Here is a 16,721-nt window from a genome sequence, read left to right as displayed (position 1 = left end):
TTATTTTTTTTAATGCTATTTGTTTTTCCGTAGAGATGTTTTTGGATAATAGGAGGTGGTGTCACTGAGATATTGTGATTTTTCTCATGTCTTTCCACTTTAGGAGGACTGTCTAGTGTCTTCATGCTGGTTTGATAGCTACCGTTAAAAAGGAGAAGAAGAAGAATGGCTTCATCACATGAGACCGGTTTTGGTGTGTTTAAATAATTGGAAATATAATTGTTTTGTTTTAAACGATAACGATAATAGTATGTGTACATTAAAAAAAAAGTGAACTAAAGGACGCGACAATAGTATGGACATTTTAATCGTTTCGTGTAACATTCCCCGACGATTTACCAAATAAATATACTTTTACAGTTTTTTCCAACGGGTTTAAGCCGGTGAAAGCTTTCCTTTCCCGGAAGCCGTGAATGCGTCGTGAGGGTAAAACGAAGATGGCGTGTTGTGGAAACTGTTTTTGTTGCCAGTCCTGCTGCAGGGAAGGAGAGACACGGACGCCAGAGGAACTGGTAAGGGCAGATACTTTATTAACAGGAGAAACTGGAATCTCTTTCCCATCTCCTGGTCGAAATTTTCATTTCTCCGGAGCTCTGTTCTTCCATTACTTTAGTTGGGCTGCTCCACCCTGCTGCTGCTCACATACTGTCTCTGAATCTGTGCATCCTCTATTCCGTCCCTCGCCGCCTCCCTTATAAAAAAAAAATAAAAATAATAATAATAAAAGAGAGGAGGAGGTGAAGAGGAGTCTGACAGAGATGAGTCTCTCAAGTTAACAAAATAAAATCCGTCAGTTTAAGGCGACGTCAACTAAATATGACGTATGACACAGCTGCATCATCTGTGTACTTTGAGTCTGCAGCTGCAAGTCATGACATTAGAGGAACCGAGCAGTGTAAATAAAATACTTATTTTTTTTTTTCATTATGAATTGTGTACGCCAATCAGCCACAACATTAAAACCACTGGCAGGAGAAGTAAATAACATTGAACCATCTTGTGGCAGTTAAATGTTCTGCTGGGAAACTTGTCATTCATTTGTGTGGATGTTACTTAGACATGTAGCACCCACCTGACACAGAGGAGCACATCTCCCCTCAACCCACAGGACCCAAAGGCCACTAACAACATCCAATAACAATATTAAATTAGATCAGATAAGATTATTGTCATTCAACATGTACAGGTACAACAGATGCAGAGCAACGAAATGCAGTTTAGCATCTAACTGGAAGAGCAATAAGTAGTAAGTGCATGTAGCAAAAATAGTGTGGCATATAAGATATAAGTGGTATGGTACAGGTTGGTTTTACAAAGAAAGAAAATGGAATTGCACACTCGTTTAAGTTGCAGGCATAACCAACATTTCTTCAGGGTGCAAAAACAAACGCAGTGTGCACCGTATTTTTTTTCATGCACCCTGAAGAAGAACTCCAGTGCTCCGGCGTCAGCACCTCACCAACGCTGGTGTCGTACCGGTTGTTTTTCATAGCGTGTGACATATGCAGAAAGCATAGGAAGGTGGTCATGATGTTACGCCGGATCGTGTGTGTGTCGCTGCTGCTCGGGCCCTGACTTTGTTTTGTTCTCTGCAGACGATCCTCGGGGAAATCCGAGATGAAGAGGATGAGATTCTACCCAGGAAAGACTACGAGGTGAGAGTCTTCAGCCCGGGTGCAGATTAGGGCGATAAGAGAGTCGATGGCTGTTAGACGCGTTAATTTATTTGCTTATTTTCTTGTGACTTTGACAGAGTTTGGACTATGACCGCTGCATCAGTGAGCCCTATGCAGAGGTTCTGGAGGGGATGGACAACAAGGTAGGACGAGTTAAATGTGTTGCTGCTGGGGTAACTGAGCCGGAGGGATTTCATTTATGTGTCTTCAGAACAACAAGGAGGAGTTTTACAAAGCGTTACACAGCCGTGGTTTCTGGTTTCATCGTGTGCTGATAATGACTGAGGAGACACATTGGGCTACTATTTATAAGATGTTATTATAAGAATTAGCTCTAGAAGCTGGACTCAAAGCTCAACTTCAGAACTGTTTTTGTTCTTACTTTACGACTGATCTCATTCAGATATTTCGGATATGTGTGGATTTGACTTCAGTTTGTTTTAAATGTCTTTCAGCTGTTTTCTAGAACAAGTGAATGTGCCAAATTAACATTTTTCAAATAATGATAATGTTGTGTTTTTTTGTAAGGTGACATTTAGTCCACAAATATATTATTATTATTATTATTATTATCATTAATCAAGGCATCCATCCATTCATCACTTCATTTATTCATTAGTTCATTATCTAGAGCAGTGATGTCACAGCATGCATGTTTCTTATCTTCTGTTACACTGATTAAAAACACGTCTGAACAGATTGACTCTAATTTTGCCTTAAAATTAACTTGTGCACTTGTGTTTTCACCTCACAAATATGTGATATACGTGTTTAATTTTACTGAATAAACATGTAGCGAAGCTTATTATTTCGGTTTCATTTGTTTAATTGGGATCTCTGATGACGCTGTTTCTGCCAACAGAAAGCCAAAAAGTACGAGGCCGTTCGGTGGCTGATGGTTTTCGCCATCGGGGTCACGGTCGGTCTGGTAGGTTCACTCTGGATATCGTCGTTTGACCTTTTCTGGATTTCACCGTATAAACGTGATGCGTCGCTTTCTCGTCTCTTTCAGGTCGGCCTGTTTGTGGATTTCTTTGTTCACCTCTTCACCAAAATCAAATTCACCATGGTTGGTTCTAGTATCCTTCAAGTGTAATAGCACGAGGCTGACATTTATTTTAGGATATGTTCACCTCCATGGTTTCTGTTTCACATAAATACTGTTTTTAGTTGAAATCAACCTGTACAAACCTGCTTGAAAACAAAACCTATAATTACAGTTATGTTGTTGTTGTGTGTTGCGTTTGTCCTGTGACATTATTCATTATTATTATAACTTAACCGAATGCCTCCAGCTGTAGAGAAGTGCAGTGGTAACGGCTGCCTGTTCCTGTCTCTGCTGGAGCTCCTGGCGTTCAACATGACCTTCATCTTTATTGCCAGTATGCTCGTCCTCATCGAGGTGAGGCTCCTCGGTTTATTCCAGGTTACACCCATACAGAAACTATTATTTAAACTATTATATTAACTATTATTTGTTCATAATGATGGTGACTTATTATTGTCATATGTACTACTGTGTATTAAATCCATTGATTATCATTATATGTTATGTAATAAACTGTAATATACATTTCTATAACTATTATTCATTAATTGTCATTATATTCGTTATAATGAAGTTGACTGATTGATGAGATATATGGTAATTATATATTGTATATTGGTGCAGTTAATTATATATCGATGCATTTTGCATATTAAATCATTTATTATAAATAGAGACATGTAATATTCCAATGAGGTGATAAGGGGGTAGGAGTTAACAAGTTTATACTTATTCCTGCTCCTTTTTCAAACTGTTCTTAGAATATTCTTTCCTTTTTTACTTTTTATTTTCATTTTTGTTAAAAATAAATTTGCTAGAAGATTGATTCATTCTTTTCTAATTCAGTTCTCTCTAACACTTAAGCTATGATTGCCGCTAACTGCCTAGCTCTGCTGCTCTGCTCTTATTTTAGCCCGTGGCTGCAGGTTCAGGGATCCCAGAGATCAAAAGTTACTTGAACGGAGTGAAGATCCCTGGAATTGTCCGGCTACGAACGTTTCTGTGCAAGGCCGTCGGAGTCCTGTTCAGTGTGGCCGGAGGTAAAATGAAATAAATCTGATTTACAGACTCAGAACATAGAAAAAGGGGTTTTCTGTATCGTCATTAGAGTTTTCATAGATGGTTATATGAGCTGTATTCAGTGACGGTAGGAAGAACATGATTTTTGAAATGCAGTGAATTTTATTTTATGTGTGTGTGAGGTTTCTCAGTCATCCAGGTACAATATCTGCAAAAAACTAACTCAAAGACGACCACTTAATCCCGATGGTACTTTAACTGCTAGTTCTTTTAATTGTGGGAGGATTTTTAATTCTTTTTGATGATGTGGTATTTTTTACGTAGCTGTTTGGATAATTCTGCCTTCTGACTCGGTGTGTGTCCAATCAGGTCTGTTCGTGGGGAAAGAAGGTCCGATGATTCACAGTGGAGCCATCGTGGGAGCTGGACTTCCTCAGGTACATTCAGACTGTATGTGATGTACGTGATACGACGGTGTGAAGGGTTAAGATGTTAATGATGTGCAGTCTGGTGAGGAAACCTTCAAAAAAAAAAAAAAAACTCAGGATTTAAGTGTCTTCTGTCTCTTCATGTTATCCACAATGACTCCATGAGGCTGTGATCAGGACCATCTCGTCTAACGTTTATCTCACCCACTTTCAGTTTCAGAGCATCACTTTCAAGAGGATCAATTTTGATTTCCCGTACTTCCGCAGTGACAGGTAAGGCTGTGCTTCAGATCTGCGTTAGTCGTCTCTTAGCTCGTCTTTTAACGAGAACTCTAACCCGGCCTGGCCTCCCAGCGCGGTTTAGGATTGATTTTATAATTTAAATGTTTGCTTAGAAGAGGTGTGGACGGTAAAGTCCATCAGGTCTGCAGACCACTTTCTTCACGCTGTCTCTAGAACATAGGTCTTCATCAGGAGGTACTGCAGATAGGGGTTTGCAGGATCTTTGGTTAATTAGACATTTTTTTAACTTTCCCCCTGAAATTTAAATTTCTTTAAATACACATTAACCTGAATCCAACATATAGTTTGTAATCTCTCCATCAGTTTGGGGTCCTTGGCCTCTGTTAACCTCGGTTTACCTCTGCACATTAGGCCAGTTTTAAAATCCCTTCTTAGATCTCTGCTTTTATTTCTTTTTACCTCTTCATTGTTGTCACATGTCTTGACAACTCTGTACAGCACATTTGTTGTTTTTAAATGCCCTTTAGAAGCTAATCGACATTGCCGACTGTCTCATCTGCACTTCAGGGACAAGCGGGACTTTGTCTCAGCCGGCGCTGCAGCCGGAGTAGCCGCTGCCTTCGGGGCTCCGATAGGTGGCACCCTCTTCAGCCTGGAGGAGGGATCCTCATTCTGGAACCAGGCCCTCACATGGAAAGTGGTGGGTCACCGTGTGCTGTGAAAACACCGCAGTGTTTATCCTGCTGACTCTGGGGTTTTTATCCACATTAATAACACGGCTCAAGGGCTAAATGGATCTCTCCCAGCAGCCATTTATAGAAATAGATTTATTTTACTGTATTTACTCAAATGCGACTGAGACCTTTATCTGCCTAAACTGCCTAAACTAAATACATCTGCTTCACAAGATTAATTTACTGTATTTTATTAAGAGATCTCAGAGTTACTGCATGATGCTGTTAATACAAACTCATTTCAAATTCTGAGGCTCCTCCTGTTCCATTCATTTCTAAATAATGCTCTTATTGTGAAACATTTTCAGGCCATTAAAGTGACCATTAAGTGTGGCAAACGTTTTTTCTTTTTCTCTCCCTCCCAGCTCTTCTGTTCCATGTCGGCGACCTTCACTCTCAACTTCTTCCGTTCGGGCATCAACTTCAACAAGTGGGGTTCGTTCCAGCTGCCCGGTCTGCTCAACTTTGGCGAGTTCAAGGTGAATCTTGCACCGAGTCCTGTTTTTAAATGTGACTGGACATAAATGAATAGTCTGGATTCAAAACCAGACTCACTCCACCACCCTTTAACTCCAACACCACCATGTTTATCCCTTCTTCATTTCCAAAGTTTTATTCACGCTGTTTTATTAAATGATGTACATCATTTCCGCAGAGGTACTGTGTTGGGGGGGGGGTCGCACAATCTTTGCTTGATTAGATAGTTTTTAATATATATTTTAAATTTTTACCCCATAAATTTCAACGCCTATCACATATTAACATGAATCCAACATATTTTAGTGAAGGGATAGTTTAATATTGAATATAAAATGATAATAATAACGTATATTTATAAATAGCACTAGTCTAATATAGGACACATATAATAGGTGGGGGTCACTACTTAACCTATACATTAGTTTGGTCCTTGACCTGAAGAACTTTCCCTGCTGTTGCTTGTATTTGGATGTTTGAATGTTGTTTTATTGTGTCCCGTCCTTTTTTGTAAAGTGAACTTGAGAGGTTTCTTAAATAAAATGTATTATGATTATTATCATGTAATATTATAGAGCAGTAGGACACACAGGATCAGGACAAAATTAACCAAGTAAGAACAAATGTATAATAAATACAAATAAGTCACCTAAAAAAAAAAAAGAAAATAAAACTATGAATAAAATATCACATGAAACATACATCATTCTAGTTCTTATTCGAGATTTTGTTGTACGTGTTACATTTACAATAAATATATTTTATTCTACTTTTTTGTTGCTGATCGTTGTTGCGGTCGTTTATCATTTTACCGACGTGAGAAAACCCTTTTGTGTCCAGTGCGCAGACGGAGATAAGAGCTGCCACCTGTGGACGGTGGTGGACCTGGCCTTCTTCGTCCTGATGGGCCTGGTGGGCGGCCTGCTGGGGGCGCTGTTCAACTGTGTGAACAAGAGACTGGCCAAGTACCGGATCAGACACATCCACCCGAAGGCCAAGTTTATCAGGTGAACGCTGCCCGCACGTACAACTGTCAGAGGTGACACTAATTCACCTTCCCACCGTGTAATTACTGTTTTATTTCTTTTTCCTGTCTGATCTTCACACTTTGCTCAGAGTTCTGGAGAGTCTGCTGGTTACCATGGTGACGACGGTGGTGATATTCGCAGCTTCAGTGTTGTTGGGCGAATGTCGTGACCTGTCCTCCCCCACAACCCACAACATCACGGTAAAGCTCAGGCCTCAGGGTTTAAAGTTTAGTTTGCAGCTCTGAGACATTTCTGTTGTTAGATCTAAAATGTTTTTTCTGTGTGAAATGTATGAAAATATGATATTTTTTTAATTTAATTTATTACAAAGGCTTTTATTTGAGGTACTAAAGAGAAACAGTAACGCGACTGAATGTAAACGCCTGTTGATTATCACTTCTAATTAGTTGTTATTGCATTAAATCAGTCGTGCAGACAATATTTTTCCACATACATATGTTGAAATGTTGTTAGTTATGTGTTATGTCACAGTAACAACATCTAAAATCAATAGTCTACTAAAACCAAAACAATGGGAAACAATTTTTTTTCTACTTTTATATTAAACGATTCAAACTTTTGAATATTTTTATGAGTTTCTGCCTCGTGTGGTCTTGTAGATTTCCTCACTGGACATTCGTTTAGTTTTTATTATGGTTTGACATTCTGCATAATTAAAGGCGTTCCCGCTTTGAGTGACAGGTGTTAGCCTGAGCTAACAGCTAGTGGAGAGTCGTGTGGGCGTGTCTCAACGTCCAGGCTGCTTAAGCTCCGCCCAACACGACCCACATGCTCCATATTTTAGGAGTATCCGAGTGTGGGTGTGGTAAAGCTCATCCGACATGGCGACCGCAGGCTCCGCCCACTCTGCGCTTCAGTTTTTGAGGTTCAGAATCCAATGGGTGACGTCACGATGGGTGAAGCCAAAGCGAGTAGAGCTCCCCCTGGTGGCTGGCTGCAGTATAGGTCATAAACTCCACCCCATCTGCAGTTTTTATCGATTAAATTAATGAATTAAGTTGTTTTTTTTCCAGCTGAGCGGCAGTGAGGACATCAACTCGACCATTCGCCAGTACTTCTGTTCCAACAAGACCTACAACGACATGGCGACTCTGTTCTTTAACCCGCAGGAGGCTGCCATCCTCCAGCTCTTCCACCAGGACGGTGATTAACGCTCACACTCCTAATAGATGTTATTATCAGTTAAATCAACGTCTTGCCACTTTATTGCACACCGTTGCTTTTGCTGATATTATTGATATTGTTAGTGTCGTTTTATATTCACATGGACTTTATATGGAAATGCACTGAATCCAAATCCATTTCTGCATATTCAGCTTTTGGTTTAACTTTCACTATATATGTCATCCTAAAAATAAACAAATAGCATTAGAGGAGTGATCCTTTTCCTGAACCGATAGGCAGTACATACATCGATCAGCCATAACATTATGACCACTTAGTTATTTACACAGGAAGAAGCAAATAACATTGAGCATCTTGTGACAATTCAGTGTTCTGCTGGGAAACGTTTGGACCTGGTATTCATTCATTTGTGGGGATATTATTTAGACATGTAGCACCCACCCCATAGCAACGACACTCCTTGATGGCAGCAGGATGCAGCCTGACACAGACACACACACAAAAAAAATCATAAAATCACGAAGAACAGCACAAGGTGTTGACTATAAGGTCCACGTCTATTCTCTGATGAGTCACAACTCTATTTGGAGACCGACACCGTATGAGGGAGGTGGTCATAATGTTATGCCTGATCGGTGTATATCGACTCTATGAAAAAAAGTCACTTCCAGACTCACAGGCTCCTCTTTTCAAGGATTCACCTGGATGGAGGACGGATTCTAACTAAAACCCTTGGTCTCTGGTTCTCCCACTCAGGAACCTTCAGCCCTGTGACTCTGTCCGTGTTCTTCCTGCTGTACTTCCTGTTGGCCTGTTGGACCTACGGCGTGTCTGTACCCAGCGGCCTCTTCGTCCCGTCGCTGCTGTGCGGCGCAGCTTTTGGACGTCTGGTTGCCAACATCCTCAAAGTGTAAGACCAGACTTCTACTAATGCTGTAACCAAAGAAAAAAAATGACACAGAAAACACCACATATCTTCATTAGGAGTTGGATGAAACCAAAAATGAGCTAAAAGGAGAATTCTCAATACATAAAAATTCAGCAAATGAATGATGATGTTCCTCTGTGTCTGATGGAGAGGAATAAAATAAAATATTAGCCACAATTAGCCCAAAAAGTGCTTTAATATAACAGCAGTTTAAAAGAATGGTTGTTGCTTCTGGTTTTAATGCTACGCAGTTAGCGTAGCATAGCATACTATGCAAACTAACCTACTGGTTCTGACTGAGTGTCTGTCTTCTCGTAGGAAACTGGGGATGGACATTTACTCGGGGACCTTCGCCCTCATCGGAGCTGCCGCCTTCCTGGGAGGAGTGGTCAGGATGACCATCAGTCTCACCGTCATCCTCATCGAATCCACCAATGAGATCACATACGGGCTGCCCATCATGATCACCCTCATGGTACTTTCAATTATATTATATATTTGACTCTTTGTGCTACTTTTTACTACTGTAACCTGCACTACATATGATCATAAGAGGTTCTACTGACTGACCCTCACTGCACGTCCTGTTTTCTACAGCTGATAGATGATCTACATAGTTGGTTCAACCTTAAATAGACCAACATCACTTAATTACTGAGGAAGGAAATTCACAGTAACAGTGCAGATTGTGGTCGGTTTAACCTGGGGCTGGGTGCTGTGATCAAAAATGTATATCACGGTATTTTTCAAAGTTCTGACAGTTAAGAGAGGAATTACTGCAGCAGATTGACTAACGATGGACTATTTTATTGTGATGATGAGTAAATATTGTAAATATCGATGTGGAAATCTGGGGACTTTCACAGCTCGGAGATAAAAAGATCTAAATGTCATCAAGATGAAATGAAGTAACAGGGACAATTACGGTTTCATTTATTTATTTATTCATGTTTAAACATAATTAAACTAATACGTCTTTTAATGTCAATAGCAGCGCAACCAACTACCGTAATAACTGTAGTCTGCGTGCAACATTTTTTTCCTCTCATTCATAAAAAGCTAAAATTAGGGACATTTTCATTGATGAAAAAAACAAAAAAACAATCAAAACGACACCTTTATTTGGCACAAGTCCTCTCATGTTCTGCTGCTTCATTTTTTTTTGGACCTTTAGACCTTGAAGTGATACATGGTCCTAGTTTAAACCCTCCTCAAACATTATTGCTCCTTTTAAACCCTTTGCCATCGATGGGACTGATTAATGCACGTCAGAGGTTATTTACATTAAATTTAACTGCAAATGAAATGAGTAAACAGAGTGAATACATCCTCCTACACACCACTGATTTCCATACATGTGACTTGTTTACGGTGATGATGATCCCTGGCTGCGTGGAGGTTTCTGGGTTCCCGTAATAAACAGATTTGCGTTGGCTGTCAGGTCGCCAAGTGGACGGGAGATTTCTTCAACAAGGGCATCTACGACATCCACATCGAGCTGAAAGGAGTGCCGCTGCTGGAGTGGGAGACGGAGCTGGAGATGGACAAGTAGGATTTGTTTTTTTTTCAGACCCTAAAGCGTTCGGTCTCTCCGCCCGAAGTCACAGCCGCTCATGTCTCGTCTTTCCCAGGCTGACGGCCAGCGACATCATGGAGCCCAACCTGACCTACGTCTACCCCCACACCCGGGTCCAGTCCCTGGTCAGCATCCTGCGCACCACCGTGTACCACGCCTTCCCCGTGGTCACCGAAAACCGGCAGAACGAGCGCGACTTCATGAAGGGCAACATCCTGATCAGCAACAACATCCGCTTCAAGGTGCGTGGAATATTTTTTTAGCTGTTACAGCCCAGAGGGACCTGAAGAGCTGGAGGAGAGTCCCACCGGAGGACGGCATCAGAGATCTGTAGCACATGCAGACATTTTCTTTAGTCACGGATCTCTAAGATATATTGTAGAGGAATTGTCAAGCTAATTGCCTCCACTATTTCAGTCCAAAATGTCCCAGAAGACCTGAGTCGTGACGCATTCCCTGCAGCATAAACTCACCCCCTGACTTTCCCCCTGTAGAAATCCACGGTGGTGTCCCGGGCGGGGGAGCAGAGGCGGCGCTGTCAGTCCATGAAGTCGTACCCGTCCAGCGAGCTGAAGAACGTGTGCGACGAGCAGGGTCCCGCGGTGGAGCCGGCGGAGGAGGGGGAGGACCTGCTGCAGCAGATGTTAGAGAGGAGGTAAGAGCGATGTCCTACATGACATCCAGAGGAGAGGGAAAGTTACTAATGGTTAAACAGGGTAGATGGATGGATGCTTTGTTCATCCCGTGGAGAATTCAGTGTCCAGTAGCATTATTACACAGAGACGGGAGGAAGCACGTTCTTCTTCTGCACGTGCTCAGTTCCATCGAGGGCAGAACTGGATGTTTCAACAAGATAATGTCTCTTACATCCACACATCCAGGACCAATCCCTGAACATGAACCACGCTGAAAATCTGTGGTGGATTATCAACATTAGATGTGTTTAAAAGCGCAAATCAAAGAATTTAGAAGAATTAAAAGTAGTAATTCAGGAAAAACGGGACAAGATTAGTCGTCAACAGTGTGAAAGGCTCGTGGGGAACATGGAGCCAGGATTAGAGCTAAATATTCATTCGATGATGTGATGGTTTATTTATTTTATTTTGTTCAGTTTTGAACATTCTCTGTTATTTGTTGACTTTGATACCAATGATACTGACATATTGACTCTGCCAAGAATTTAGTTTTCTTAGTTTTTCTTGTAGACGATAAACAAACTAGATATTATCTAAACAAGATAATAGATTTTAAGGCTGGTTGTTTCCTCCACTGTACTAGAATATGAACATATGTGTATATGTATATATATTTATATATGAATATATATATATATATACGTGTGTGTATTTGTGTATATATATATGTGTGTAATGCAATAAACAGGATATGAAGATATAATGTATAATATGAAAGTTTACAAGATATGTGACGTATTTAAGTAGCAGCAAAACCTCAAAGGTGTTGTACCTTTGTTATAGTTTGAAGACTTTAAAGGCTTAAACAAAGAGTGAAATGTAATAAATAATAGAAATGATAATAAAGGAAAAAAGGGAAAAAAAAGCCATAAGTGATGTTTGTTCACTAGTCATGAAAGTCTTAAAATATTCTGTCTTTAAAGTATTTAGTTTGAGCACAAGTGTGATTGACTATTGAGGAATAGAAAAGAAAAATACTTTATTCATCATGTTCACGTATGAGGAGCCGTGTGGATATTTTCTCAGTCAATCAATCAATCAATTTTTATTTACCTTAATTACCAGACATTACGGTACATAAGGAACCTTCCAGGGTTGGAGTTATAATCTTTGCAGTCAGGGCGAAGATCAATAAATAATAACTTGAACAAGCTGTTCATGGTTCTGAAACAACGGTAGAGATGCATCAGAGACAGCAGCTGTTCAAATGTCCCACTGTGTTTATTTACTTATAGAGAAACTGAGATCAGATGTGGAGGCGTTTTTAATATGTACCTAATTTAGGCAGGTTCACTTGAGAGTGAATAGGCCTGGGCGAGTGTTAATGGAGAGTCTGAACAGGGCCTTAAACAGTCAGTCAGTACCAGTCTTTCTTTGCTAACTCAAGCAATAAATGAATATATCTGAATGACTGAAGATAAAACTCTGCTCTGTCCTCATGCAGACATGCCCCGTACCCCAACCTGTACCCGGACCAGTCCCCCAGCGAGGAGTGGACCATGGAGGAACGCTTCAGGCCGCTCACCTTCCACGGCCTCATCCTGCGCTCGCAGCTCGTCAACCTGCTGGTCCGGGGGGTTTGTTACGCTGAGAACCAGTCGGTCAGTCCCACGCACCGTCTGCACTTATGTGCATAATGTTTAATGACTTTATGTTTAACGACCCGGCGCCTCCCACACAGAGCACCACTCAGCCCCGGCTGTCGTACGCGGAGATGACCGAAGATTACCCCCGTTACCCCGACATCCACGACCTGGACCTGGCGCTGCTCAACCCCCGGATGATCGTGGTACGACCCGTTCACGTTACGCTTTCTGAGTTCAAACTAAAAACAGTTTATTTACGGATAAAAGACGACGTTTATCTGTGCTTTCCAGGATGTGACGCCCTACATGAACCCGTGTCCTTACACGGTTTCACCAAACACCCGCATCTCACAGGTGTTCAACCTCTTCAGGACCATGGGGCTGCGACACTTACCCGTGGTCAACGCTGTGGGAGAAGTAAGTGGTGCTTTCACTCTCAGGTCGTTTTCACACCCGAGAAAGAGGACTCGGTTTCACAGGGGAGCTCCTGGTTCGGTTCTGCTTTCAAACTGCGATTTCGGCAAAACTTTCTGGGGCGCTCGTTTGATTGGACGATGTAGGAGGTGGAAGTCGCTTCCTCCCAAACTGGAGAAACTAATGAAAGAAATTTAACAATCAGCAGCTCAGCAGACTGGAAACTGTGACCACATAAGGCAGCGAAGCACAGAGCATTTCTCTCTTGCATTTAAACCAACGAAGAAGAAACGGTCCTGTGTTTACTCCTGCCTATGAACCGCACCACACTGCAAAAAAAAAAAAAAGAAAATCAATCAGATCATCTTGTATCAAGTTAAGCTTTTTTGCTTGACAGTAAATCTTAAAATAAGCACAAAGTTCTTGTCGTTGAACCAAACGTTGGGTGTATTTCTTAGATTTTTTTGCAGTGCAGAGTTCGATTGCAACCGAACCAAAGCCCCCGTTTCTAAGCGAACCAGAGTTCACCTGTTTGCTCCACACCAGTGTTCGGTTTCGCACTTTCCAAGGAAACGAACTCTGGTCTAAAGCAGAACAAACAGCTGTGGTGTGAAAATGACCTCTTTAAAAGCTGCTTTTAAAGTCACGGTTCTGACTCCAAATATGTCGACTGATCAAACTCTTTTTCAGATTGTTGGAATAATAACGAGACACAATTTAACTCACGAGTTCCTTGTGGCCAAACTGAGACAGCACTACATCACTATTTGACCGTTCAACCGTGGACAACTCTGCCCCCCCCGAAGAAGAAGAAGTCCCCCCCGAAACTCTGCCCCCGGTCCTGAGCTGAGCTGAGCCCAGTCTGGGTCCCTTTCTAACAAGCATGTAGGCTTTTCTCAAACACATCAAGGATCTCCAGACAGAACCCAACGTTCTCTGTTCTCCGTGCTCCAGTAAGAAACAGTGAATCCACAGAAACCACCCACACTGATGTTACATGAACCCCCCCCCCTCCAGCATTCAGACTGTGAGCAACAGGACGGAGGTTGTTTTAGTTCTGGCTGGCACACTGGCCTCGCAGCATTTCAGAGCAGCAGCTATCGGAGCAGTTATTTTGGTAACTACTTATGGATCACAAGTCTTATCGCAAGCTAAACAAAACAAACTGCGGGTAGAGGGAGCTAGAAAAAAAGTTGCAGGTGGTTCGCGCTTTCTTGTAAGTTTATAAACTTCTCAGTCGCTTCTCTGCGTCGTCAACGTTGGACGTAGCTGCTCCAACGACGCTGTTAAGCCACGTAGCTGGAAAAAAAAGCAGCATACGTGGTGTCTGGCCACTTAACCATGAGGTACTTTTGCGTAGGTGCACATTGGATTACCGTAATTATGTCACGGTTTGGGCCATCAGAAAAATTCTGATGGCTTTCTCGTTGCGCTTTCATGCAGTCATTACGGTAATTTCTCTTACGCCTCTTTCAGACTTTTTTTTCATGTTTTCTGACCTTTTTATTGTCAAAATAAAACACATTGTGAGGTTTAGGTGAACCAAGCTGAGATTTGAAGCTGATAGTGTTGCTCACAGTTTGAAGCCCAGAGCACAAAACAACAACAACTACCAAAGTGGAACATCACCCACAGAGGGCTCCTTACTTCCTTCAACACCGAATGTTTCTTTTGACCTTTTTGTCGTTACTGCAGCACTTTTATTTTATTTTACTTTCCTGTCAGTATGTTTTTTTTTTTTCCATTTACTGTGTGATTGACTGGAACATAATGCACTAAGAGGCCGGACCACATCCTGACCACACTACCAGTTGTTTGCAAGACTTTGACTGTTCAGACTTTGCATTAAGATCCGATCGCAAGTGACCAGCTTCACACCAGGCATTAATTAATTAATTCATTCATTCATTAATTAATTAATTGTGTTTACAAATGTGTCTCCAGCTCTGACGTCAGCTTCGTGCTCTGCATAAAACGTCATCTGGGGCGTAGTAGATGGACGGGATCGATCTCTGCTGCTGTTTCAGAACCATGAACAGCGACAGTTTCCGTGTGTGACTTTTGCACAGACACGTAATCTCAGAAAGGTAATTTAAATATAAATGATTATCTTTTCTAATGATCAAGAATTAACAACACGCTGATATGTTTTCATTCTCAGGTTAAACACTTTAATTAGTAAATTCTAGCTTAGATTTATTTATTTTTTTTAAGTTGATTAACAGCTACAAGGACAGAATAATTAGAAAGCGTCTCATTAATAATGAACAGACTCGCTCACGGTGCTTTTTTTCTGAATGAACAGCTGCGTTTCCATTACACTTTTTTGCAGAATCAGAATCAGAATCACTTCATTGATCCCAATTATGTTTTATTACAGCTGCTCCTCCTCAGAGTGTAGGAGAGCAAAGAGCAATGATTATGCATTTAGAATAAGAATAAAAATATTAATAAATATATATATATATATATATAAATATGTACAAGTGAACAGAACAAAGTAAAAGTGAGAAGTAAAATAGCTCTTTGTCCGTGTTTCCAGTGAAAGGTGTTTTGAGAATGAGCTGACTTCAAAGGAAATGCACCTTTATGATAAACTATCGACACGTCTGGAAAAACAACCTCACTACAACGTAAAAATTCAGATTTAAGCGACATTTGAGAGGTTTTTCAAAGTGTAGATGTTTCCATTACCAGTTTTTTATTGCAGATATTCAGGTTTTGTGCACAGAAACGCAGCAGATGAGGTCGGATGTTTCTCGATTTCTTTCACGCTGGTCACTTACAATCAGATTCTCTAGATTTGATCTTAGTTCAGGGTCTGAACGAAACCTCTGACGGTCGATTCCAAACTGCACACGACGCGTTTAACCACTTCATCTTTACGTTAAGTGTTTCTTCTTTCTAATATAATCAGTTCAGCATTAGTTTTATTTCAGCCTCAGACCAAGTCTCTGTTATGTAATAGACACTTAAGATCTTTTAAAGACAACTGTAACAGTCCTAGAATAGAAGAACCGGTTCATAAAGATCCCAAACCGTTAAACTCTCTTCTTTAACCGTTTTGGACCTGAATGAAAGAGCCTCCGTAAAAACCGGCTTATGAAGTATTTTAATGTCGATCCTGCGCCGTTAGTTTCCAGCAGTAGGATGTGATTTAAGTGAATCTTTCTTCGCTTAAAGGGACTAAAAATGTGAGCGAAGGCAGAAGGAAGTGAATCTATTATTTAATTGATGTGATTTGCATTGAATATACTCACCACAGCGGCACATGAACATTCCTCGTTTTGTTTTAATTTTTTTTGCTTTCAGATGTATTTAAGAGAATATTTTTATATGATTTTGTTTTTAATTTGCTTCCAGAGCCGTGAAAGATTAAAATGCATTTCTGAGTGGACAGTATTTTTTTTTTTTTTTTTTGTTTGTTTCTTTTAAATATATGTATATTGTGGTGATTTTCTCAGTTGTTTTAAGATGATTATTGTTACGTTGTGCGCACTAAGCCGCCATTAACGAGGTGCAGTGTGTGTGAGGTTAGGACGGACGGTGGATGGTACGTACGAGTTCCACCGCGGAGCCTGTTCCCTGGTGACGCTGCCGGTTTCTACGTGTGTCGTAGACGTGAAGAAGAGAAGCAGATGGAACAATCAAACAGCCGAAGGAACCGGGACAGAGCTCTCGTCTTGCTGTCTTGTGCCTTTAAATAAAGGTCTTTAAGATTT

General features: G+C 41.0%; 1 protein-coding gene across 1 annotated transcript; it reads left to right on the top strand.

Moving 5' to 3' along the window:
* Positions 1 to 64: 64 nt before the first annotated feature.
* On the top strand, positions 65 to 16,721 carry clcn6 (chloride channel 6). Its single transcript, XM_047571656.1, has 24 exons — positions 65 to 193; positions 361 to 512; positions 1,596 to 1,655; positions 1,754 to 1,819; positions 2,539 to 2,604; positions 2,689 to 2,755; positions 2,972 to 3,078; positions 3,638 to 3,764; positions 4,114 to 4,181; positions 4,387 to 4,445; positions 4,983 to 5,115; positions 5,515 to 5,628; positions 6,467 to 6,633; positions 6,743 to 6,854; positions 7,689 to 7,818; positions 8,557 to 8,710; positions 9,047 to 9,203; positions 10,170 to 10,276; positions 10,360 to 10,546; positions 10,799 to 10,959; positions 12,444 to 12,600; positions 12,681 to 12,788; positions 12,877 to 13,002; positions 13,690 to 16,721. The coding sequence occupies exons 2-24, from the start codon at positions 414 to 416 to the stop codon at positions 13,768 to 13,770; spliced, it is 2,613 nt and encodes an 870-aa protein (XP_047427612.1). The 5' UTR covers positions 65 to 193; positions 361 to 413; the 3' UTR covers positions 13,771 to 16,721.

The sequence above is a fragment of the Mugil cephalus genome, chromosome 1 (genome assembly GCF_022458985.1).
Source record: "Mugil cephalus isolate CIBA_MC_2020 chromosome 1, CIBA_Mcephalus_1.1, whole genome shotgun sequence".
NCBI classification, from domain to species: Eukaryota; Metazoa; Chordata; class Actinopteri; order Mugiliformes; family Mugilidae; genus Mugil; species Mugil cephalus.
This window is presented reverse-complemented; position numbering and strand designations above follow the sequence as displayed.

Coding starts and splice junctions, on each gene's coding strand:
- clcn6 (XM_047571656.1), top strand. CDS start 414: ATGCGTCGTGAGGGTAAAACGAAGATGGCGTGTTGTGGAAACTGTTTT. Junction 1,656..1,753: donor TACCCAGGAAAGACTACGAG/GTGAGAGTCTTC, acceptor TGACTTTGACAG/AGTTTGGACTATGACCGCTG. Junction 9,204..10,169: donor CCATCATGATCACCCTCATG/GTACTTTCAATT, acceptor GTTGGCTGTCAG/GTCGCCAAGTGGACGGGAGA.